Source organism: Octodon degus, unplaced genomic scaffold, assembly GCF_000260255.1.
Source record: "Octodon degus isolate 3935 unplaced genomic scaffold, OctDeg1.0 scaffold00073, whole genome shotgun sequence".
Lineage (NCBI taxonomy): Eukaryota > Metazoa > Chordata > Mammalia > Rodentia > Octodontidae > Octodon > Octodon degus.
This window is the reverse complement of record NW_004524649.1, coordinates 6,244,841-6,270,379: the sequence shown is the minus strand read 5'-3', so window position 1 is coordinate 6,270,379 and position 25,539 is coordinate 6,244,841. Positions and strand designations below refer to the sequence as shown.

The following is a 25,539-nucleotide window of genomic DNA, read 5'->3' as shown; positions in this document are numbered from 1 at the left end:
GGTCTGCTGTCTCCATCCAAGCCAGCAGGGTTCTGTCACCACGTGTCTCAGCTAAATGGTACCTCAGGTCAGTGGGGGAGGCAGGTAACTAGAAGGAGCAGACAGGAGGCCTTACTGGGGTTCCCCTGTGCCAGCTCCAGCGATCACATTCCCGTCTTAGGTATTGAGACGCTGGGCCTCTCCTGGGGTGGCTGAGCCTAAGTTTCAACCCTCCTGACAGGAGCAGAGCCCTTTCCCACCCAGGACAGACTTCAGGCAGAGCCAGCACTGGCCACCTGGATGGGGTGCCCAGAGGATGCCTCCTAACCTGCTAGGAGTGAGCTGGCTCTTCCTCACCAGGGAAGAGTTCAGAGCCTTCAGAGGCCGCCTGTATAAACACCAGGCCCAAAGGAGCCAGATGAACATCCCAGGCAGGTCCTCAGTTGCTCTCTATAACTCTGATCCATGTGGTTCGTGGAAGCTTAACCCCCATCATCAAGCTGGACCGCTTTTCATGCAAGTGTACATCCAGGTAGCTACCACCCAGATCTAGAATAGAACATCTCCATGTCCCCGAGAGTGTCCCTGTGTCCCTCCAAGGATGACTGCCACACTGGCTCCTGGCGCCTGAGTCAGTGCTGCTTCCTTTGGCATCCAGGCGAGCAGAGTGCGGCTGCAGGAGGTGCTCGCACCTGATTCCTCTCACACAGTTGTGTGTGAGCTCCAGAGCCAAGTGAGCGCCCTTGGATGGAGGGAATGCAGCCCACTCACACTCTGAATTCCGTCATAGTGTGTGGTGTAAGAATGTCCCCAGTACACAGCTATCCACCAGACAGGGCACTTTTCTCATTGGGAGTTGTTAGAATACCACTGCCACCAGCATTCCTGGACACTCCTCAGTAATGAACAAGTGTTTCCTCTCCCCGTGGTGATGCCATTCTAACACAGTAAGGGCCCCCAGTCATCACAAACAGAGCATCCAGAATCCCCGGATGAGAGAAATCAAATAGCGAGGGTTTCCAAAGCCCCGCGGACTTTAGGATGAAGAGGTCATATGCCTTGAAAAGCAATCAGAATGTTTGTTTCAAATAACTGTATGGCCTCAAGAAAACCATTCAACATCTCTGGACCTCAGGTTCTGCATCTGTAATGTGGGCATGGTGTAAGTGTTGTGCAAGAGTGGCGGAGTTGCTGAGAAGATTAAATGCCAATATTTAGGTAAAGCTTAGCCCCTCTGAGTACTCATTCCCTGTTAGGATTGCTGGCGTTGTGATAGTGGTCATATACAGTAAAGTCAAAGATGCCATGGCCTGTACAGGTTTATTAGCACAAAACAACCAGTGCAAACCAGAGAATCTGCTTTAGCACCAGAGGCAAAGTGAATATGTTATTCTTGTTGCCTTCTTACTTTATAGCCTGTCTTCCTTCCAGCCTGATTTCTAGGGTTCTGTAAAGCTCTAAATTTCCACAAAGAGATCTCCTGGATAAGACATGGAAGTGGGAACAAAGGAAAAGTTGGGCTGGAAATCTGATGATTGTGGGAGCAACATTAACTTTTGGCCTCAGTTTTAACTTCAGGTGACAGGAAAATTGTTTTCCATGTTATGTTTGTACATTTGGCTAATTTGCTCTCTGTCCCTAGACTTCTAATAATAGATAGCAATTCAGATTTGCTACAGTCTGATCCAGTGTTAGGGATTTCACAGGTCAGAGAGAGGAGCTGACTTTTTCCAATCTTACACCTAAGTGCATCTGCGGGGTTTGGAGGTCAAATCACATTAAGGTGTCACATATTAGGTATAGTCACTGCTGTGGCCTCAGGTGATTTGATGACCATGTGCAAAAGCAGAAAACTTCTCATTGAGTAAGTAATTTTCTGCTTAGGTCTCCAGATTTATGTCACTGGCCAAGGAAGATGATCTGTTAGGTAACCATTTGAAAAAGAGGGAAACAATAAGGCCAGCTTTGCCCAAAGGTGTTTCCTAACTCTGAGCAGAAACACACTTAATTTCTTTTGAACTTTTAATTTGGAAATCATGTCAGACTTACAGGAAAGTTGCACAAGGAATACAAAGAAATGTCTAGCCTCCACCCAGAATTGCTGACACACGGGCTTTATCCTCCAGCTTTCACACACACACACACACACACACACACACACACACACACACACCATGCATGCGTGCACCCCCGCATACACATCTGCACACACTGGTACATATATGCACTCATGCATATATACCCTCCTTTTCTCTGAATCACTCAAGAATAAGCTGCAGATGCTTCTTTTCACCTAAATACTTCACTGCAGATTCTCTAAAAGCCAGACCTTCTATTGGGTAAGAGCAGTTATTAAACCCAGAAAACTAATGTTGAAGCTGCGGTCTCACTGTGACCTAACCTGCAGACTTCATTCATGTTTCCTCAGATGCCTTACTGATCTCTTTTATAGCAAGTGAAATATGGTGGCGCCTCAGTCCACAGCCTTGATTCTTTCTGTGATTCTGGCCACAGCCAGATTGGTTGTGACCCGAATCACATTCCACAGTTAGCTTCAATGCTGACCTAGGGGGGAAATCTGGTACAGTTCACAACCAATTTGGTTTGCAACCAGAATGTGGAAAGAATCAAGTTCGTGAACCAAGGAATCACTGTAAAGGATTGTTGGGTCCAGAATCCAATCCAAGGTCATATATTTAAGTGAATTTATTTTCTCAAAATATTTCTATAGGCTCCTGAGCCTTTATTTTTAGAAAGTTCTTCCTTTAAAGTAGCAACTGGCTCTACTGGTGGCAGCAGAGGAGAGTGGATGAGCCAGGCTGAAAGAACGTCCTCTAAAAATCCTTGCCTGTGTTTACAAGAGGGTGTAAAGCAACCCAAACAGATACATTTCATCGTATGATTGGTGCATGTTGGATATGATTAGGGCAAAGCCACCTTCCTGGTTTGTGGGACACGTCACCAGCACGTGATGCAGGGTTGGTCTTTCCCTCTTCAGATAGAGGTCACAGTGGCTGCTCTTTCTTTGGCAGACGTGGTGCTGGAGAAGGCCATGCACAAGTGCATCCTGAAGCCACTCAAGGGACATGTGGAGGCCATGCTGAGGGACTTCCACGTGGCCGATGGCTCATGGAAGCAGCTCAAGGAGAACCTGCAGCTTGTGCGGCAGCGGAACCCACAGGAACTGGGAGTCTTCGCCCCAACGCCTGACCTGGTGGATGTGGAGAAAATCAAGGTCAAATTCATGATGATGCAGAAGATGTATTCGCCCGAGAAGAAGGTGATGCTGCTGCTGCGGGTGTGCAAGCTCATCTACACGGTCATGGAGAACAACTCAGGTAAGGCCGCCTCCACCAGGCCTGTGCCACCGTGGGAGTCCACACCCATCCCTACTTCACCCAGCACCTCCCAAGACCATGAGTGTCTCTCTGGTGTCTGTGAATGAGACACACGCATAGATGCTATACCAGCTAAAGATTCAGTGCAGGGTATAGGTTGGGATACCACCTCCAGCTCCGTATTTGAAGCCTTGCCCTGCCTGAGGGCTCATTAACTGAGGGACTCTTTGGCTGCCGTCCAGACCCTCTATGCTGAGCCTTTTGAATTTTAGTTAGGCAGGGCCCACTCCTGGACACAGTGGGGTTAACTGGGATCACTCACACCCAGCCCTGGGGCAGTGGGAATTTTAGCAACAATCACTACTGTATTCTGGGCAGGGAAGCTTGACGCAGTGTCTCTAGGGCCCACCGGAGACTTAAAGAGTTGAAAGTGACCCTGTGATCACTTAGTGCCGTTTCCTATAAATGCAGAAGTCTCATCCATGCCTGGGTATGGACCGAGCACTGCACTGTTGAGATGGCTGCAATCTGTGGTTAAGCTGCCAGCTTAACTTGGGAGGGAAACTGCTCTATGGAGAAGCAACAGAGAACACACAGGCTCGCTTCACCCCGGCTGGCGCAGGCAGCAGTGCGTGTGCTGGTGCAGAGCGTGGGTGAGGACCTCAGCGTGCGAGCCCTGGGCGGCGCTGAGGACAGTACACGAGGCCTCTGAGTTGGCAAGCATATTCCACAGACAGGAAATAGGTTTTCTGTCATTTACAAAGTCACTTATAAAAAGCTCCAAAGTAATATCTGGACAGGACCACGTTCTTGTGCTGTATAGTGTCTCACCTCTGCGAGGCTAGCGTGCAGATGACGAGATGCTCTTAGGAGCAGGATGTCCTGCTTCCTGGGAGACCCACAGAACATCCCAGGTGCTCTTCACCTGGCACCCTCAGCTGTGGCTGTGTAACATGTCTCCCAGTAGTGACATCTGGGGAAACAAAGTCACCCCCATTTAAGAACCACCATTGTAAAGAATGTTAGAAATAAAGATTCAAAACCATTGCATCTCCTGCTGGTTACCAAAGTGTATATTCAGTGTGCTCTGAATTGGCACATTTAGAAAAATTAAAGTAGTTTATTCCTGATTCAGATTCCCTCCCCCACCTTCTTTTTCCGTGTTGGGAGATTCAACCCAGGGTGTTCATACAGAGCTAGCTATACCCCTATCCCTTTTTATTTAATTTATTCATTTAGTTAGTTAGTTTATGAGGCATGGTCTTGCTGAGTTGCTAAATTTCCCAGCTGGGCTTGAACCTTAGATCCTCCTGCCTCAGCCTCCGGGAGATATTTGCTCTTGTCATCACTGTGCACAGAAAGCAATAGGAAAGGCGACACAATGAATTAGCATAAATATTTTGTAAATGTGTTACACTATGACTCCCTAGTGGTGACACATGCCTGTAATCCCACCACTTTGGAGGCTGAGGCAAAGAAATCCTCAGGAGTTCAAGGCCAGCCTGAACTACTTAGAGAGAAACTGTCTCAAACAGAACAGCAGTCACAATTATAAAGGAAATAATTTTTTTCAAAAATGACTCACCGAAAGGTAAGCTGTTTAAAACTTCCCTGTTTTAGTGAATAATTTTTTTAAAGTAAATCCTAAAAGTGAGACGAGACCTTAGGGTGTTTTAACTGACTCATACGCTTTCATTCTGAAGCTGTAAGAGCCTCTCTCCCCCGGGTCACAGGTGGAGCTGGATTCCAAAAATACCCACCCGAATTTATAAAAAGCATATCTCCCCTGGAATGACTCCTTGCTGTCTAATAAGAGAAACAAGTAGGATGTGAAAGAAAGAAAAATGGATTAAAATACTCCCTCTCCCCCTTTCTTCCTCATCAAGGGAGGATGTACGGCGCCGACGACTTCCTGCCCGTCCTGACCTACGTCATTGCTCAGTGCGACATGCTGGAGCTGGACGTGGAGATCGAGTACATGATGGAGCTGCTCGACCCGTCGCTGCTGCACGGAGAAGGTGAGGCGTGTGCGGGGCGGAGCTGGCGCTGCGGGGGCTTGATTTGTTTTGTTCCGCTGCATTAAGGATTGAACCCCACGGCTTTCATTCTGAGCTACATCCTAAACCTGTTGGTTGGTTGGTTGGTTGGTTGGTTGGTTGGTTGGTTGGTTGGTTGATTGTTTTTGAGGCAGGATCTCCCTAAACCCAAACTGGACTGGAACTCCCTAAACCCAGCAGGATTCCCTAGGCCTGTGTCAGCAGACAGGGCCTTCATGTCCCCAACCAGTCCTGTGTTTTCCCTTCAGGGCCCCTTCAGCCTCTCAGATTGCTGGGATTAAAGGCAAAATTGAGATGAAATTTGTGGGACAAAAATTGACCATTTAATGTCCCTCCCATACCTAGTCCTGGGATTAAATCCCATGACTTTGCCACGTTGGGCAGGTGTGGAACCCCTGGACCACGCCTCACTAGGAATATTAACTGTCTTATAGTGACCAATTCAGTGGCATTTTGTAATCCACAGTGTTACGCAGCCACCACTCCTTGGGGTACAAGACATTTTTCACACCACAGAGTAAACTCTGATTTGATTTTTTTTTTTTTAAGTATGTGTTGACTTTTTCTGATTAAAACCTACCACATACTCACCATAGGAAGTTCAAGATTCACAAAGTCTAAATGCAGCCCCCGACATAATGCATATCTCATGGAGACTGGCAAATAATTTAAAAGACATTTTCTTTTTCCGACAGGAAGTTACAAACTTTTTATTAGAGAATAGTTCCGTTACCAGAAAAATAACTTGCTGTTGTGTCACTGAAATGAATGATGTAGCCCTGGTTTGTTTGTTTGTTTTACCTTTTATTTATTTATTTTTTCTGTATTTAGGACAGGGTCTCACTACATAGATGGGACTCTAGTGACCCCCCTGTTTTCAGCCTCCCACGTGCTGGGATTATAGGCGCGCTGCACCACCCAGTCTCAGTGCACCACTGGGGCGGGGCCGGCACGGCAGGCCTGGGGATCGAACCCCAGCCACCCCACTCTGCCTAAGCAGGTGCTTTAGTCCGCTGAGCTATCAGGCCAGCCCAATTTTTAATCTTTTTTTTAAAGTTTTCTTTAAAGATTAAAAAAAAAAATCATTGTCATTTCAGTTTAAAAGTAGTATCTGTTCATGAATAAGCCAAAGACACAGTGAAGTTAAGTCTGGGTGGTTTGTTTTAAGGTCCCTGGAGAGTTCAGGTTTCTCTGTGTCGCCCAACTCTGCACATCTTTTTTAGGTGGAGAAGGTGAGAGGGGGTCTTGCTGTGTAGCTCAGGCTAGCTTCAGTTCACTATATAGTCCAGGCTGACCTCAAACTCATGGTGATCCTCCCCGCCTCAGCCTCCCAAATGCTGGGATTACAGTGTGAGCCACTGTGTCAATAGCTGGGTGTCTTATCATGGGAAACACCTGGGGTGTTTGTCACCATAGCTCAAAGCCTGGAAGCGACCATAGCTGGGATCACCCAGAGCTTGTGCAGTTAAGGGAGGTGCATGGCAAACCCTGCCAGTCCTTTTTCATAAACCCCAGGGTGCGGTGTGGTTTGCTCCAAGGAGTGCAGCCTGAGTACAAAGGTCCACCTGCAGCAGGATTCCCTAGGCCTGTGTCAGCAGATCCGGCCTTCATGTCCCTAGCCAGGCCTGTGTTTTCCCTTTAGGGCCCAGTCACACCCTTCCTGTCTGCTATGGGCAGCACCCTTACCCTGTGCCACCCCGACAGGCGGCTGCCAGCCCTGTCACCCTTGTGTCCTCACAGCCAGCTGCATCCCCAAGTTGGGAGTTTCATGGTAGACCTAGCCATTACCCAGGCGCCCTGGGCCCCTCCTGGTGGTAGGAAAGGCAGGGGTGTGACTGGTCCGAATGGCCCAGCGGCAGCATGGGCTGTCTCCACGCCAGACTGTCCTCTTTCTACTGTGTTATTATCACAATCCAGGGTTTGGGTTTTGTTTTCTTGGCTTCCATCATGTTTAATTCTAGCAGAAAGGATGACGGGTACATGGGGCAGCAGGAAAGCGGTTGCCAGACCAGCTTAGAAAGTCACGGTGCTGCTGCCGAGGATGCGGACTCAGGACAAACACAAGCTCATATGCTGCATTCTCAGCCTGGAAATAGCCACTTACTGTCCCTGCTTTTCATTATTCCAGAACCATGCAGTGCTTTGGTTTATAGTTGGTGGCAGAGGGGCACGTGGCTGTCCTTACCCCCAGGCATCCCCCCTTTGTGCCCAAAGTGGGCAGTGTCCCCTACCCCCTTTGCAGAGTCTGGAGGTTTCTCCCACTCCACAGGAGTGAGGGTGGCCCGCGCTGATGGCTGAGGTTACAGACCAGAGGTGCTTAGCATTGCACTGCAGCGCCAGGGATGGGAGTAAGGGGCTCAGGACACCCTGCAGTGGCCCCTTCCTCGGCTGTTTGACTCATGGGCTGCTGCCAGGTCTTTTCTGCTGCCCTAGCAGGTATTCTTTTCCGTGGAGCCTGCGTCATAGGAGAGGAGCACGCAGTCCTAGGGTAGGTTCCAGTTTCACTGAAATGGAAAACCTGCCCCTAATTGCAGCCACGTGTTTCCCAGTGTGGTCCATTTTGTGCTGCCAGCAATTTTTAGTTTTCTGCTTAGTTTCCTGAACACATCCAAGACTCACATCTAAAGTCCCAAGGAACCCCCTGTACCCCTGTGGGCTCAGAGCCACCCCCAGGCTGTGACTGAGACCCTGACACCTCCTCAAGACTCTTCAGACCACAGAAGTCCCTGTCCCAACATTTCCATGTAGCAGCTACATTCTGTGATTCTGTGTCAGACTCTACTGCATTCTGATTTGTCTGTGGGGCAAATATTTAGTAAAGATCAGCCACTCCCAACCCGTGATTGGGCCCTGGGAAGCTGCCATCAGGAACCCACAGCAGCAGGAGGAGCAGGAGAACTCTGAGCAGAAAGCTCAGCAGGGTGGGGTGTCAATGTGCATGCTGAAAGCCCTGGGTTCCTCCCTACCACAAACCAAAGATGCCCCCTATGAGCTATGTGTATGGCAACCATAGGGCTCCCTGGTGGCCCAGGTTACACTGCAGGAAAGGACGGTCCCTGCGGCTCCATCAGCGACCTGCAGGCAGCAAGTGCTTCTCTCCCACAACCATTGTCTGGCAGTCTCAGAGTGCTGCTCATGAATGGTCCAAAGGCACGGCCATTTCTTTCTGCATGATGAGCAGGTCTACATGGTCTCCCAGAAGCAGCTAAATACTTCGGCTGGGCAAGTGACACTGTAGAATGCTCTTAACCGCAGTGAACCTCTTGCCCTTTAGGACTAGATTGCCTGTGTCTGCTTTCTTGAATAGATGTATAAGTTTTTGGAGAGCAGGAACTCAGATTCTGTTTCTTATGAGCCCATCCTTTGTTGTGCCTGGCCTGGGCTTGTGACAGAAATTTCATGGACTTCGAAGGCCTTATCAAGGAGCGAGCAAGGCGCCTCCTAGTGGCTGTCTAACACAATGTTCACATTCTCTTTGGTCATCTAGCTATGTTTTAGGATGAAACTGTGAACAGTACCTGTGCTTCTGACGGTATTGTAAGTTTGTCAGCATGCCCCAAGAACATTAGAAAGTGTTCCTAAATGGACTATCGAAGGGACAGTGCAAAAAGTATATTATTTATTTAAGATTCAGGAAATATGAACTCCTAGAAACACTCTTACAGCCACTGGCTGGAACGGCTCACTACCCTGACTTCCCCCCGCCTCAACAGGCCTCAGACCCTGGATCTTGCTGGAAATCCATTTTCCCAGTTCCACTTTAATGATCTAGGTGTTCCCACTAGAAGGAAATGCCACCGGAAGTGGTCATTCGTGTTTATAATCCCAGCACTCAGAGGCTGAGGCAGGAGCGTTGCAGCAAGTTTGAGGCCAACCTGAGCTATACAGAGAGCCCCTGCCCTGTCTCAAAAGAAAAACAAAACAAAAGGAAAAAAAAAAAAGATTGTCCGTTGCCTGACCTACCAGAATCTGGGGACCCATACAGCTCTGTGGGATAGACACACGCACGAGTGGGGATTGGATGGGCCTTGTGTCACTAGGTGGGTCCTCTGTGTCTCATGAAGAAGGGCATGGGGGAGGAGGGAAAGTTACAGCCAGCTGTGCACAACCGCAACTCAACTGGTCAAGGGATGTCACTGTGAGAAAAATAAATTCCATGTGTACTGAATGTGTGCAAACCTTTTCCCTATTCTTGCTTCTTAAACAATACAGGTAACATGATTTTCCTGGCATTCATGTTATTGTAGGTATTATATCTCCAGAAGGTTTAAAATATGCAGGACGAGGCTGGGCATAGGGCGCAGTGGTGGAGCACTTGTCTAGCGTGGGCCATGAGAAGGAAGGATGGGAGAAAGGGAAGAAAGGAGGGAAAAGAGAGGAAGAAAAGAAAGGAGGGAGGGAAGGAAGGAAGAAGAAAGGGACAGAGGGAGGGAAAAGCACACGCAGGAGGATATGCGTATGTTATAGGAAACATTACATCATTTGCATGTAGTAGATTTGGAATCTGAAGTGGGTATTCTGGTACCAATTGTACAAGGGACAACTGTACACAAGTGACTTTCACAACAGAGCACTGTCACTGTCCTCCCCAGAGTCCAGGACCCTGAGAACTCTCTTGTCCTCCCTTTCCAGGAGGCTACTACCTGACCAGCGCCTATGGAGCCCTGTCCCTCATAAAGAACTTCCAGGAGGAGCAGGCAGCGCGGTTGCTCAGCTCAGAGACAAGGGACACACTCAGGCAGTGGCACAAGCGGAGGACTGCCAACCGGACCATCCCTTCCGTGGACGACTTCCAGGTGCGCTCCACATGCCCCCATCCTCTGGCACCTCCTGCTGGAAGCCGGGTCCACTCACAGAATCATGGGGAGCAGGGGTATTTTAGGCCACACTCTGACCATGTTGTTTCACTTCCGTTTCCTTAACAGTACTGACCAATGCTTCTTGGCTTATGGCAGGGCTCTGGCCCCACGTGTAGTGGGAAATAGCCTCACGCCTGGCTCAACAGAAAGGCCCCTGCCAAGGGATCGCTGTATCCCCAAAACTGGGGACTAAGGTCCTCAACTGCATCTAGGATCAGGGTGGCAAAGGACAGAGACAGAGACAAAAGAGCCCTGTCATGCTTCCAAGTCATGTAAAAGACACTGAGGGTGTAACTCAGTGGTAGAGCACAAGCTAGGACCAATTCCCAGCACCCAAATAATGGTGGCAATCATAACTCAAAATTTGAAGTGCACTTTCCAATGAAGACCAGTCACATTGACACCATGATAAAGTTGATCATGGTGATGTCAAACCATCAAGAATCTGTGACCACTTGTATGTTTATGTAAGTTTGGCCCAAATTTTGCTACCCTTTAGACAACAAAGTCAAGTTAAGGCAGATAAACTTTGGTCACCTGGATGCAGAGCCCCTGAGCAAACAAGAAGTCAAGACAGGAGGTGAGCAGAGGTGCAGAGACCAGGGCACTCACTTCTTGCTCCAGGCACTGTGGTGGGCACCAGCCCCGCTCATGCCTAAGGCTGTTGTTCTTGTCACTGTCAGCTTCACGGCCCACAGGGCTGGTGCCTGGGGTGTGGGTCTCACCATGTTTGTTTTGGGGGAGCAGAGACTGGCTTGGGCTGCAGAAACCCTGGAGACACAACAACCCCTGCCTCACTCATTGCCTGTGAAGTTGGGAAGAAGCTACACATGTCTGACCAGTATTTTGAGCATTTCAGATGGAACTAGGAAGCCAGGCTCTGGCCCTGTGCAATGCAATTCCAGGCAGGTGGGTGGAGAAACAGCCCAGATCTGCCCGCTCCTCCATGCTTTCTTCCTCCCTGCCTGCCTGCTTTCCTTTCTTGTCTTCCTTTCTTCCTTACTCTTTTTCTCTCTTAATCCTCTTAATCCACTTTGGATTCAAGATCAGCCCATCATGAAAGGCAAGATCAGCATCTTCTTCCCTAAGACTGTAGGACTCCCAGCAGTCCCTTCCAGACACATAAGTCTAGGACAAGTTGAGAACTCGTGCTGGGGCCCCATGCCCACCCAGGTTTGCTGCATCCTGTGTGCAGTGGTACGCAGACCCTGCCAGCTGTGATGTGGGCCTTGCAAGGAGGGCTGCCAAGGTCTCTAAGACCCTCTGTCACCATCTCCCCGGCGCCCCGACATCACCCACCGGCCCTTCTGCAGCTCCCCTCTTCCCACCAGCCTGCTCACTTAGAAAACGAACCACCAGGAACACTCTTTACCCTTGAGGCGAAGGCCAGGGAGTATGGAATCTGCCCCGTGCTAGCTGAGCGGTCTTGGGCAGGTTACTTAGCCACTCTACCTCAGTTTCCTCATTGGTCAAGTGGGATCTTATAGACTTGTCTCAGAACTCTCTTCAGAGGTGTTGCAACCACATGTTGGGGTTGACTGGGGAAGCTGGGGTATGCTTTGGTGACACATGGTTACGCCCTGAGACATATGCTCAGGTCCGTGTGTCCCGCCTGCTCACCTCTACTGAGTCACCTGGCTAGAGGCGCCCTCCTCAGACACAGACAGGAAAGCCGTCTCAGCTGCTCTTCCCAGAGCCATCCCCGTATTATCCAGAACCCCTCAGATAGCCAGAAGGCTGAGGCAGAAAGCTGCCCTCCCTCTCTTCCTCCCTTTTCAGCAGGGAATCCGGATCTAGGAAAAAAAAAAAAAATGTCTTTGCTTCCTACATTTAGCTACAAAGTCTCGATTTTCTCTGGGAACCCCACCCCTGGCCTGCCCCTGCAAAGAAGTGGTGAACAAGCACAGTTCTCTGGGCCCATAAACCCCAGGGAGTCTGGGCTGTGTTTAGGATCCTTGCAGCCCCCGCAGGCTCATGGGATTTGTGGTGTTGCACACCCAGCACTGTCCCCACACCAAGCCCACAGTCGCATCCTCTACTTCCTACAGTGCCACTTGGCACATGATCGCCCCATCTGTAGTCCCTGGCGGAATCCACATCCTCTCCTCTCCCTCTGCTGTTTTCCTTGGGGAACCTAGGTCAGGGTGAGCCCTGCAAAGTCAGAGAGTGTCGGATGTCAGCAGTTTCTGGGGGCTCAGACTGCCATGGTGCCCAGGAAGGTGACAGCACCGATCTCTGAGTCTGGAAAGTTGAAGTCTGCCGATCCTGGCTTGGACTCTGCTGCAGTTTGGCTTCTTTTTCCAGCTGGAAATAATCCCAGGTCTGGATGTGGTTCTGCTCTGACGCAGGGCTTACTGAGGGCGCTGGAACGGGACCCAGGGCAGGACCGCCTGCTGCTTCTCTGCCTGCATGGACCTCAGCATGGCAGCTCGGTCCCCATAGCTGTCTCCACCCCATCCTAATTCAGATCAGCCTCTCTTCTGTACCCAAGCTTTGTGGGCTGATGTCAGACAGACAAGTCTGACCTTGCACTTGTCGCTCACCCGTGAGTTACTGCTGTCCGGTTTCCCCCTCTGACTCTCCCCAACATCTCTGTTTGCGCTTGCAGAATTACCTCCGGGTGGCCTTCCAGGAGGTGGGCAGCGGCTGCACGGGCAAGACACTGCTGGTGCGGCCCTACGTCACCACTGAGGACGTGTGCCAGCTCTGCGCTGAGAAGTTCAAGGTGGGCGACCCCGAGGAGTACAGCCTCTTCCTCTTTGTGGACGAAACATGGCAGCAACTGGCAGAGGACACATACCCTCAAAAAATCAAGGCTGAGTTGCACAGCCGACCACAACCCCATGTCTTCCACTTCGTCTACAAGCGCATCAAGAGCGATCCTTATGGTGTCATCTTCCAAAACGGGGACAAAGACCTCAGCCCTTCATAGAGGGCACATGGAACTTTGGGGTGATGCACCCCACAGGTTGCTGGGAGCCCAGGCTGGCTGCCTTGCCATGGGCTGGGGCTTGGATGGCAGTCACCTTCTCCAGAACCTCTTGGATTGGGGACTAAGCCATCCCCAGGCTGACTAGGCCAAGAGCAGCGTTCAGTGTGTTACCCAGGAAACAACCCAGCAGGTTCTCTTTGGTAATGGAGAATCGAATTTGATGGTTCGAGTGTCCTGAGGTGGCCATTCAGGGCTGGCTGACATGCATGGGCATGTGCTGGGTGACACGTAAGGTACACACTCTCCTGCGTTCCTTAGCAGGTGTTTGACAAGACTGTCCAGTGCAGTGCGTCAGGTACTCCTCAGGTCTGTAAGCGGCTCCATCCTTCCTTACTTTTCTCCTTTTTTCTTTTTCTTTTTTTTTTTTTTTTATAAAGAACCTTTGTGTTTTTATATATTTCATAGAAATTTTTATAGCAGTTGCAGGTAAACTGTCAGGATGGGTTTTTAAAATATTTTTGTAACTTTAAAATATTCTATAATTATGCATGTGATTTTAACATTTAATATTCAAAAAGAAATCTCTTGCTGGATTTGAGAGTATTGCGTTTTAAAAGTCTCTCCTCTGTAACTGGGCGTTCAGGCAACTTTTGAAGGAGAGACAGCTGGATTTCTTAAAGCAATGTAATTCCTGACACTGGCCATAGAATGCCTTTGGAAATAGATGTACTGTCATCTTGGTCACATGTAGTGGTGTTGTGCTTGCTGTTTTGTGTTGTGTTTTGTTTCAAACAAGTAATGCTGAAAATACAGAGAGAAATGAATGTAGAGAGAGGCCGAGAGAGAAATATAGAGTCTGACAAAAGGCGGAGGAATGTAGTCTACCGGCTCAGGCTCCTTGAAGGCCGTAGAGAAAAGAGGCAGAAGGGATCTTAAACTATGCTCCGAATACTGTAGATATGCAATGAGATGTGGTGAAAAATCTATTCCATATGTTTTCCCCTCTTAGGAAAGCAATTTTGAAAGCCCCACAAAGGAAGGAGAAAAAAAAAAAAGGAACACTTTTCCCCCCATTTTCAATAAATCAAAACTAACAGCATGTAGTTATTTTGGGCAGAAACCAAGTAGTACAAATCGTGGCTCTTGCTGCCTTCGGTAAGGTGCTTCTGGGAAGGACTGGGACACTCCCCAGAAAACCCATCTGCCTTAGAATGCGGAGCCGAGGGTGTGGCTCAGCCAGTTCCAACCTCAGCCTTGCCCCACCCCCCAAAAAAAGAAAACAGTATGGTGAAATTAGATCTATGTTTTATAAAAACCAGGCGTACAGACTAGAGGGTCATGTATCAATGTATCCCAGGTAGAGACAGCGACACATTCCTGTAGCTGTGCGGGCCACATCATCCTCCAGCTTGATGGGGTTTGGACCTTGTGCTTTTGCCAGTCCTGGGTTCTGTTGAGCAAGAACCTTCAGTGCATTCTGTGTTGTACTTCCTTTTGTAAATGATTTTTTTTTAAATGGCAATTTGCACATAATACCTTGTAATACTGTACAGTAATCCTGTGTTAAAATAATGTTTGCAATGTTCTTTGGTTGTCTCCTTGATTTCTTTTCCCTGCTTTGAGGGCCGGTGCCATCAGGAGCCCCTTGACATCATGGAAGCTTATGGCTCGGTGAAGGAAACTGTAGCTGAAGCCAGCTGAAGACATAATCTGGGGCAAGGACATGGAATGAGACTCGCTGGGTTCAGAAAGGGCTTCAGGGTCATCAGGCACAGTGCTTGCCTTAATGGGATGGAGGGAAAATTATAGTTAACGTGGACACAGTCAGCCAGGGCCTGCAGACAGACAGTTCCTGACCTCAGGCAACCTCAGTGTCCTGGCTCAGAACACAGCGTGATTGCAAAATCCACCAGGCTCAGGCTTGATCTATCCCCTGCTTGGAGCCCTGCCTGGCTCTGCTAGTAAGTGTTCAATAAATACTATTCGCTGAAGGAAGGAAAACAAGAGGCAGCAGGATGTCCAAGCCATCTGCCCACAGCTGCTTACAGGTTTGGGGGGGGTGGGGAGATGCACACAGCTCCTGACGTTTGCAAGATATTTGCCAGATCTAGCCCCAAATGCAGACCATCCCATGCCCTGTCTGGGGAAGCAGGCCTGAACCTGAGCTCCAGGCAGCCTGCAGCAAGAGGCAAACCAGATCAGACAGCAAGGGGAAGCAGCGCAAGACGGCCCTGTCTGTTCCTGGCCTGGACTCCCAGGCCACATTTCAACACAATCTCTGCTCTATCTTCGTGGTTTCCCCGAGCAAGCATTTCTCACTTCTTGAATTGCCAGGAAGCGGGCTGTGGTGGAGTTGGAAAGCCATGAGAGGAAGGTAAAAATATATGTGCTGGGGGCGACAGAGAGAGCACCTTTCCAAGCCTAAAAATAATATTTTCAAAGTCAGATCTTAGCCAGAGAAAGGGATGTTGTTATTGGATGTTGGATATGATGCCAAATATCCCCCCCTTAGGAATGCAGGATAGAAACAGAAACTGTTAAAGTCATTTGTTTCATGTGGAGGTTACAAACTTTAGATCTACAAGAAAACACAAAAGAGGAAGCCAGGCTTGAATAAGAATGTGTCTCCATTCACTAATGTGGTTCAACCCCCAGCATGAGCGTGCACACAAGGGCGCACACGTGCACACACACACTCACAATTACAAACACACACATGCACAAAGAGCCCTGACCTTCATCTGTTTGGGTTGGTTGAAACAGGGTCTCACTCTGAAGGCCAGGGTGACCTCGAACCCACTATGTAACCCAGGCTGGCCTGGAGACCATACTCCTGCCTCAGCCTCCCCAGTGCTGGAAGTACAAGTGTGCTGTGCACCACCCTGCAGGGCTGGCCTTCATCTTCTACATAAGAGACCTAAAATGATGGGTGACACTAATACAACAATATCTGGGTATTATAACTATCCGCCACATCTGGAAGTAAAACCTTGAATACAATCACTTGGCAGGCCATTTTCAAAGAGGGGAATTTGAGACCAAACGTGATGTTTGCCATTTAGTGAAATTGGAGGGAAAACATTAATAGAACACCCCAGAATCAGCAGCCACTGATAGAGGAAGGGAAACAGTGGTGTCTGTCTCAGGAAACAGGTTCTTTTTTTTTCAAAACTCAACGTGAAAGGATCAGCAGCAGCTGACACCAACTTTTGCACACGGGCGCTGGCTTTACTAGAAGCTCAGAAAAGCTGTTCTCAGGAGGTTGGGCTCATCCTCACCAAGTGGAACCAAACCTGTCAGGAGTCTCCTGGGCTCAGGCTGCAGTGTAGAGCCCTGAGCTGGGCAGCCCCTCACCTTGATTCTAGTAGTTGTGCCCATTCCAAGGGCACCTGCAGGAGTTCTGAGCGCTGGAGATGCAGACACAAGAACAGCAAGTAAGGTGCCAGCAAGAGAGTTCAGCAGACTAAAGCGTGTGCTTAGGCAAACTTAGACAAGTGCAGGGACCACAGTTCAATCCCCAGCACCATATGCTGGGCCAACCACAGTCCAGGCATAGTGGTGCGTGCCTGTAATCCCAGTGCTGGGGAGGCTCAAAACAGGAGGATTAGTATGAGTCTGAGGTGCATAGTGAGAACCTGTAACAACAAAATACATTTTAAAAAAAAAGCAAGTAAAATGAGAGTGTTTCTCTTGACTCACACATTAGGAACCTGTGCCCAGGCTGTGTTTCTCACTGGTGAGCAATGGCACGGGGCAGGGAGCCTGAGACCCCAGGATGGTGAGATCCAGATGGCCCATACTCTGTCACCAGCCCTCAGGACCAGAGGATGAATCACTCCACACACAAGTGTTTTGGGGGGAGGCTTCTCTCTCCCCTTCTTGAGCCCTCACTGTGACTTGTAGCGTAGGTCTGCCCTGGCACCAGGTTTGCAGTTGCTTTGATCTCCTTCCAGGGTTCCTCCTCAGAACACAAGCTCTGGCTGGCCTGGTCCATTTTACAACTTGCTTCTCTGGCTCTAGGCAGAGACCCGTGCGCCCTGCCCATCTCCAGCACTTGGTGTTCACCCCTGCTCCTAACATGGGCAGTTCTCAGCATCTTTGTGTTCTCAGTGCTGGAGACCTCAGACACCCTAAGAGAGCGCTCAATGCCCGATCTACACCCCCAGGCCTGGTGGCATCCTGCAGTCAGCCAGAGGCTTCTGAACTGGAGCTGGGGTTACATGGACATCAGAAGGTCTTCCAAGGGGAGTCAGTGCCCAGGAGCTTGCTGGGGGAGGAGGCCTGAGAGCCACCAGTGCAGCTCGAAACACGGGGCTTTGAAACACGGGGCTTAAGACAACGCACACCTGGGAGACACCTAGTCCAGAGCCACTGACGCCAAGCCCTGTGCATGCCCCTGGCCTGATTTTTTTCCTTCCTTCTTTCTTTCCTTTTTTTTCCTGTTCTTCTTTTTTCTTTTTCTTTATTTTTGTGGTACTGGGGTTGAGCCCAGAGCCTGGCACACTCGCACATGCCAGCCAAGTGCTCTACCATGGCACCCTTCCCCCAGGCCTTTTTTATTTTGAGGCGGGAACTCACTAAGTTGCCCAGACTGGAACATGCAGTCCTTTTGCCTCAGCCGTCTTCTGAGTAGCTGAGACTCCACAGTGCGTGGTTTGCATTCTGGGATTGACGGGGCTGAAGAAAGGCACAGAGCAGGCGCTTCTAGCTCGGTGCTACCTGGTACGAGCATGAAACCAGCCACAGGGCACTTTTGAGTTTCCTAGTGCCCCGTGTGAGTAAGCAAAGGGAAATGGCCAACCAGTGGCAGCAATAGATACGATGTGAGCCACGATATTTCAAATATTGCTCAACACTTTATCAGCAATATAAAGAAGTCATTTACATTTTTTTCTATTGTCTCGAAAACCTTACATTTTGTGCTTAGAGCACACCTTACTTCCCACTGGCTGTTACCTCAGATGCTCCCAGCCCCGATGGCGAGCAGCTGCCACCCTGGATAGTGCAGATCTAGCACATGAACTGGTGATGACGGTAAACGTTAAAAAGAAAACTGTACATACATAGGGGAAAGGGGCAACTGAGACATGGTGAGTGTTTTGGGGTTTTTTTTTCAATTACTTAATTGGTATAGGGTCTCACGACACAGTTCTGACTCCTTGTGATCCTCATGTCTCAGCCTCCCCAGTGCTGGAATTAAATGCATGCACCACCACACCCAGTTGTGGTAGCCAGCACAGTGCACCTGGGGTTCCAGGGCCAGCATGGCGTGCAGTACTGGGGTTCAAAGCCAGGTCCTTGCACTTGCCAGGCAGGTGCTTAGACCACAGAGCTATCTCCCCAGCCCAAGACATGGTGAATATTTAAGTAAAAATTCATTACAGTAGAAGATCCATTGCCGGCAATCCCTCTCAAAACACTTGTCTTTACTTCAAATGCTTAACCTGTCCTTTTAGCCACTTCCTGCATCCCTTCTGCAGGTCCTCTTTGGTGGTTGCCTCTATAAGATTGTGATCACAATCCAGGGGAAAGGCAGGCATGTAACAATAACGCGGTGTCCTCACGCACCTTAGTCGCTGGATCTGACACTGACTTCGGGCTCTTCCCAGCAGTCAAAATGACCATGGGAGGTCAATGTTTCAAATCCAGGTCAGAACACCATATTGCTAGCTGAGTATGACCACATTTCCTGCCTTAAACAATCTGTGGATCCTGGAGAGCCCCCCTGGTGCATATGTCAAAGGCCTGGACCCCAGGGTGCCGCTGATGGGAAGTGGGTTGCCTGGTGGGAGGCCCCAGGTCAAGGAGGTGTCTTGGAAGAGGATCTGGGGCCCTGGTCCCTTCCTTGATCTCATTGCTCCTCAGCTGGGACAAGAGTGGTTTCACTCAGTCACACAGTCCCTGCCTTTGCCATCTGGGACCCAGCCAGAGGCCTGAGGGCAAGGAGCCCAGAGGATGGTCCTGGAGGGACCTCTAAAAAACCATGGGCCACTGTTAGCCTCTGCCCTTATAAGTCTCAGATACATACAGAGGAGGGAAGGCTGGCTGACACGGCGCACTGAGCTGCAGTAGGACCAGCGTGACTTCACCTACATCAAGTACTTGAGGCAGCATGCGGCACCACAAGTGCCCTTCCTTGCTGGAGACAATGATCCCAGATAATCCACTGCTCTGACATTTCCCTCTGTGGCTCACTGCTGCTTGCCTTCTGTGCTAATTCCTGCTGCCAAGGCTCCTGCGGAATAGAGGAAAGATAATACCACGCATCGAAGTTTAAAAAGCGTACTGGGGTGGGACAGAGGGAAAAATCAAGGCAACACTGTTCATTAGCTTTGCTGTTGCCGTTGACAGTGCTGAGGGTGCTGGGACTCTACTGGCTTTTCCAGGGGCCGTGAGCAGAGCCTCCCAGGAGCCCGCGCCAGCAGCTTGTGGGCCAAGCTGTGCTTAGGGAGGTGGCTGTGGGATGTGGGATGGGACATTGCTGATCTTTGTTACCATCTCAGAGACCAGCCTGCTTCATTTTGCAGGCATTTCACTCCTGGGAGATCTATAAATTATAAGACCATTTTACTCATCAAGTTTGCAAAATGAAGCAGATGATTTCTATCCAGCATCTGTGCTGAGGATGTTGGTTCAGTCCCGTGATCCACCTCTCCTCTGTTGGGGGCGAGAGAGAGAATCAGTGGTTTCCCAAAGCAAACATTAGAAGAAGGCTTCATGGAAAGTAGCCAATGCCAGCTCTGGTGCCTCTTTGCCCAAACCACCCCTCCAACTGGCCCCTTTAGTAATAGTTTCCACATTTCTAAAAACATGTTTACACCGATAGATCCTGACTTTGTTTTTTAAATGTATTTGATACAGGGTCTTGCTCTGCAGCTTGGACACTTAGTGATCCTCCTGTTTTCAGCCTCCCCAGCACTGGATTACAGGTGTGTGCTGGATTACAGGCATGGACTCGATGGCTGGTTTAATGGGTCGGGGGTGGGACCGGCGAGGCATGTGGTGCCAGGGATCGAACCCCAGTTCCTGCACTTACCTGGCAGATGTTTAGTCCACTGAGCTATCTCACCAGCCCTCCTGACTTTTTTGGTTTTTTTTTTTCAACACCAGCCAGTCCATTTGGACTCTGGGTCCTGGAAGATGGTGATCCAGCCCTCTCCATGTGCTGAACTGGTTCTTTTCTTGTGGGGCCACCAAATGGAAAGGTCTGTGGGCTCTTCACTCACTCTGGTGAGCTGACTCTCTCCCAAGGGAGTGTACTACCCTCTGGTTCCTGCACAGGGAGGAATGTCAGGTCACTGGCTCCCCATCCCCCGGGGCGTGAGCTCCCCTCTGCTCTTCACTCTGTGTTCTGTGGATGGACGCAGTGCTGGGTCTCCTGAGGGAACAGGCCCCATCATCCCCCCTCCCAGTCACATCTGCTATCCCAGCCCAGCCTCATGTCCTGGCAGCCTCCCTCCCTCTTGCCCTTCACAGCTTCCTCCTTTCTGCTATTAGAAGTAAGTTCCCCAGCAGCCAGGACATTCCCAGATCTTGTTAGCTCTGCTGTCTTCTTCCAATATCTGGATTTTTAAAAATTCTTTTAAAATTCTCTTTGATGGGCCAGGGAGATAGCTTAGCAGTCTAAGCACCTGCCTGCAAGTGCAAGGACCCAGCTTTGATCCACGGTACCTCATGCCATGCCAGCCCCACACTGTGCTGGCCACGGAAACTAGGTGTGGTGGCGCACACCTGTAATCTCAGCACTGGGGAGGCTGAGACAGGAGGACTGCCATGAGTCCGAGCTGCATAGCAGGCCCCTGTACCAAATGCCCTTTGACTCTCCTGTTAGGGAAGTATTGGTAGGGAGCTGCCTTGTTTAACTGAGAGCCACAGTTTGTATTTTTTATTTTTTAGTATTCATTTTTATTAGTCCCCATTGGCAGTACATGATGATTACATTCCTCAGGGGAGTTGGTTGCATCCACAACACAGTTTAATTCTCCTTAAGTGTCTCCCTTTCCCTCCACCACTTGGTTCCCTTTCCTTTTTGATAAAAGATCTGTCCAGGCATGGTGGCACACTTCTGAAATCCCAGCATTGGGAGGCTGAGGCAGGAGGATTACCAAGAGTTCAAGATCAGCCTGGGCTGCAAAATGAGACCCTGTCTCAAAAAGGAAGAAGAAGAAGAAGAAGAAGAAGAAGAAGAAGAAGAAGAAGAAGAAGAAGAAGAAGAAGAAGAAGAGAAAGAAAAAAAACTCTCTCCCTGTTTCCTATTATCTGTCTTTTTGTCTTGTTCTTTCATTTACTTTTACTCTGACTTTCTCATGGAAGAGAAGCTGTTCATATTAAGTGTGGGTGTCTGACTCATGCGCTTAGCATATGGTCCCAAGCTGCATCCTTTTTCCTAAAAGTGACCGAAAGCTCCAGTTTTTAATTTGAGCAGTGAACAGCTTCACACACCTTGGGTAGCCAAACTGAGCACAGATTACCATACTGTTCTTGTGGGTACCGGGAATCTGATTTAGGACCTCACGCTTGTCAGGCAGGTGCTGTGTCACCAAGCAATATCCCCAGCTCTAGTGTATTGATGGTTGGGATCCACGCAGCCATCGTCTTGTCCAGTTATTATCTTGTAGAAAAATAAAATTTGTGAACGAGGCTCCCACTCAGCCCCCGAGCTACTTGTCTCGCCCAGGTGACATCAGATGTGGATTTGCTGTAAACTTTGTGCCGGTCTCACAATCAGAAGGACACAGGGCAGCACCGCAGCAGGCGAGACCCAAGCTGTCGAGCTGCGCGAGGTGTGGGATTTTGCAACGAAGGCCGTGAGTCTGGGTCAGCACTATTTACAGAGAGCACATGGTGTTTTGTTTCAATGAGCAGGAAACAGTTTGCGATTCAATGTGGTAAAAGCTTGTCTCTTTTTCCAACTAAGCAGGAAAAGGAATCACTCAACCTGAGTCATCTTCAACCAGGGACAAAGTGCGGCTGGGACAGAAACTGTTTTCCTGTGTGGTAAAAATAAAACTGAACACACTGAGGTGGAGCCAACCAATCCCCGGAGTTTCATGTGATTCTTTTAAGTCAGGCTTAGGAAAGCATAAATTGGATAAGTGAACTCTGCTCTTTGTAGTATGCATTCAGTGAGGGTTCCCCCCCCCCAGGGAGGTTTGTTTTGTTTTTGATTTTTCAACTCAGGGTCTCACTATGTACTTCAAGTTGGCCTTAAACTCACTTTGTAAACCCACGCTGGCATTTAACTCTTAGTGATTCCCCAGCCTCAGCCTCCTGGGTGCTGGATTAATAGGTGTGCACCCCCAAGGCCAGTTATGTTCTGTGAATTTGGACAGATATCTTTAGTCCTGTAGCCCCCGAGCCCTCACGCTCCTCCCAACTCAGCCCTGGAGAACCACTGATTTGCATCTGCTACCATACTTTTGGTTTTTGCAGAATGTCCCCCACAGAGAATCATCTAGGACTCGGGCTTTTAACTCTGGTTCAGATATTCACCTGCAGGTTTGGGGTGAACAGAATTCTTCCTGTCTCTCGCTCATCACTCCAGAGAGCCCTTGCCAGGGGAAGTGGAAGCTGCTTTTGCTGCTGGTTAAAACAAAAGAAAAAACTGCCAAAGAGAGGCTGAGCCAGCACACGCTCCCACTAGCTACCTGGGAATGATTCAGATTTGAATTTTCAGGTAAATTTCAGCACTAATTGCTGAAATCTGATGGTGTATGCACCATCAGATGTGGTCTATTCTGGAAGTGCTATTGTTAACAACACACCATTACAAAGGGTAAGGGGGAAGACCTCATGCCTTGCCCTTAGAAACTTGGTTTAACTGAGTTTTGCGTGTGAACAATAGGAAGGCCCACCCTGGGTGTAGGTGACACTGCCCAATGGGCTTGGAGCATGAATGAGATGAAAGGAGAGGAAGGTTCCCTGCTGCTGTTTTGCTGCCTTCTGACTACCTTGCCAGGGACTGCTTCTCCTCTGCAGTGCCTTCCTGCCTTGGAGCCAATTGACCATGAACTGAAATCTCCATAAATATGAGCCAAAATAAGGTTTTCTTCCTTTAACTTTGGGTGTTGGCAATTTTGTTTCAGCAATGAGAAAAGTAACTGAGATAGAACCCAAATTTGACCTCAGCTTGGGCAATTTAGCTAGATCCTGCTTCAAGATAAGACATGTCAAAATAGGATTGGAATATGGCTCAGTATAAAAGCCCTGAGTTCAATCCCTCATATCCTCATATCCCTCCACACACATCTGTGAAGAATAGAATGGGAAAATAGTACTGAAAATGACACTGTTACAACTTCATTTATAGACTTAAAACCAAACAACTGGGGTGTGTGCAAATAATTGTAATGCTTATGTGTAAAGAAATCTTGAAAAGTAACAGTAGCCCAGAGACATAATTCATCCCCAGAACAGGCCAGATGGGGATGAGTATCCCAGGGGGCCTGCAAGATAGCTCAGTGGTCTAAAGCACCTGCTTAGGCAAGTACAAGCAAACACAGGGACAGTAGTTTGATCCCTAGTACCACACATGTCTCAGTTACTCTTCTCTCGTTGCTGGGACAAATACACGACACCCAAAATGAAGGAAGGAAAGGTTTATGTAGCTCCCAGTTACTGGAGGTTTCAGTGCATACTTAGCTGACTCCAAGGCAGACTGGAACATGGTAGAGGGCAGCAGTTCATGGTGGTGGCAAAGAGCAGAGAGCAAAAGGGAGGAGCAGCAGCAACAATGGCACCAGAGAGCAAGTCTGTCTCTCTGTCTCTCTTGTGTTACATTCAGGCTGTCCACCCCAGGCTGGATGTAGCACTCACATCCATAATCCCAGCAGTACTCAGACCCATAATCCCAGCCTTGGATCACCCATAATCCCAGTGGATCATGAGTTAATCACAAACTCTAGAAGTCCACCCCATGATTGCATAAAGTTTGGGGGAACAACTAAATGCAAACCATAGCCACATGCCATGCCTGAGTTCAATCCCTTAGGGCAGGCTGAGCTGGCCAAAAAAAATCAATATCCCATTATTGAGTTAATAGTGCCCTACATTGAAGTTTACATTAAAAACATTTTAACCTTTTAATGAAGTAAAAATCATTTATTACACGTATCTTAAACTTCAGAAGAAACTTAGGTGGCCATATTTCTGTGTGCTGAGCAATCTCTTCAGTTTTAATTCACTTCTTTTTTCGTTTGCTAAATGTAAGGAAAATTAATCCTTAATGTTGTCATCATAATCTGAGTCCTCCTCCTTCTTTGTCTCTGTGAGACAGGGTCTTGCTATGCCATGCAGGCTGGCCTTGAGTTCACATTGTAGCCCAGGCTGTTCTGGAACTTGCAGCGATCCTCCTGCCTCAGCCTCCCGAGTGCTGGGATTACAGGGGTGTGATCCCACACCCGATCTGAGCTCCTTTTAAGTCCCTCACCTTCCTTAACCACACACAGCGGTGGGGCTGGGCATTGCTCTGTGGCGCAGCACTTAGCTAGTGCGTGCAAGGCAGGGTTCCATCCTCATCAAGGCGGAACTAAACAAAACTACACAGAGGGCGTGTGAAGCTCTGCAGACTTGGACGTGGCTTATTTCGAAGTGGCAGGATTCTGAGTAGCCTGTTACTCTCTTCTTTCTGCATTTCTATCTGTCTATAATTTATTTTTTTCCCCTCCTTCCCTTCCTGTTTCTTTGTTCTCTGGTACTGGGGATTAAACCTAGGGGTCCTCTGTCTCTGAGCTGCACCTCTAGCCCTCTTTGCTTTGAGGGCTGGTCTTGCTAAGTTGCCTGGGCTGACCTGGAACTTGCAATTCTGCCTCGGCCTCCCAAAAAATTGAATCACAGGCCTCTGCCACTGCTGCTGACTGCCAGTTCTTAATACTGTGCTTGTGGCCCTTTTAGTAAAACAGCACAGGCCTTTCCAACTGTAAGCAGCCCCCAGATGCATTTGTAAAGAGCCACTGAACAAGAGTATGGGCACAGAAGCAACTCAAGGCCCTCTGTGGGTGGGTGGGGCACCAGGGCACTGGCACTGTGGAGATGAGGTGGGGGTCCCTCGCTGGGGGTTTGCTGATCCTTGCAGCCTGCACCCTGAGTGCCAGACTCCTCACCAGGCCGCAGGTTCCATTCCTCTGACTTTCCTTTAACTGAATTTAACACGCACCTGGCACAGTGCTCAGAGCCTCAGGCGTGAACTCCTCACCTAAACCACCTGAAGAGGGTACGGCTGGGCCCTGAGTGCCTTCTGCCCTCCTGCAGCCAGGCCGGATGCTGATTGGTACCCTCTAAGATGCTGCCCCTAGGGAAGCTGAGGAGGTGGAGCCAGGTGCCTCACATCCCCTGTGCTGTCCTCCACACCATCCACTTTCCACATCAGCCCCTGT

General features: G+C 49.3%; 1 protein-coding gene across 6 annotated transcripts in view; it reads left to right on the top strand.

Annotated features, from left to right (window-relative positions):
- Rin2 (Ras and Rab interactor 2) overlaps positions 1-14,751 on the top strand; it is a 182,214-nt gene extending 167,463 nt beyond the window's left edge. For all 6 annotated transcript variants that reach the window (XM_023720066.1, XM_023720070.1, XM_023720067.1 and 3 more), the window contains 4 exons: positions 3,012-3,317; positions 5,204-5,335; positions 10,007-10,170; positions 12,842-14,751. In XM_023720066.1, the coding sequence (XP_023575834.1) occupies positions 3,012-3,317; positions 5,204-5,335; positions 10,007-10,170; positions 12,842-13,165 (926 nt within the window). In that variant the 3' untranslated portion in view covers positions 13,166-14,751. The remainder of the gene's footprint in view (positions 1-3,011; positions 3,318-5,203; positions 5,336-10,006; positions 10,171-12,841) is intronic.
- Positions 14,752-25,539: the final 10,788 nt, after the last annotated feature.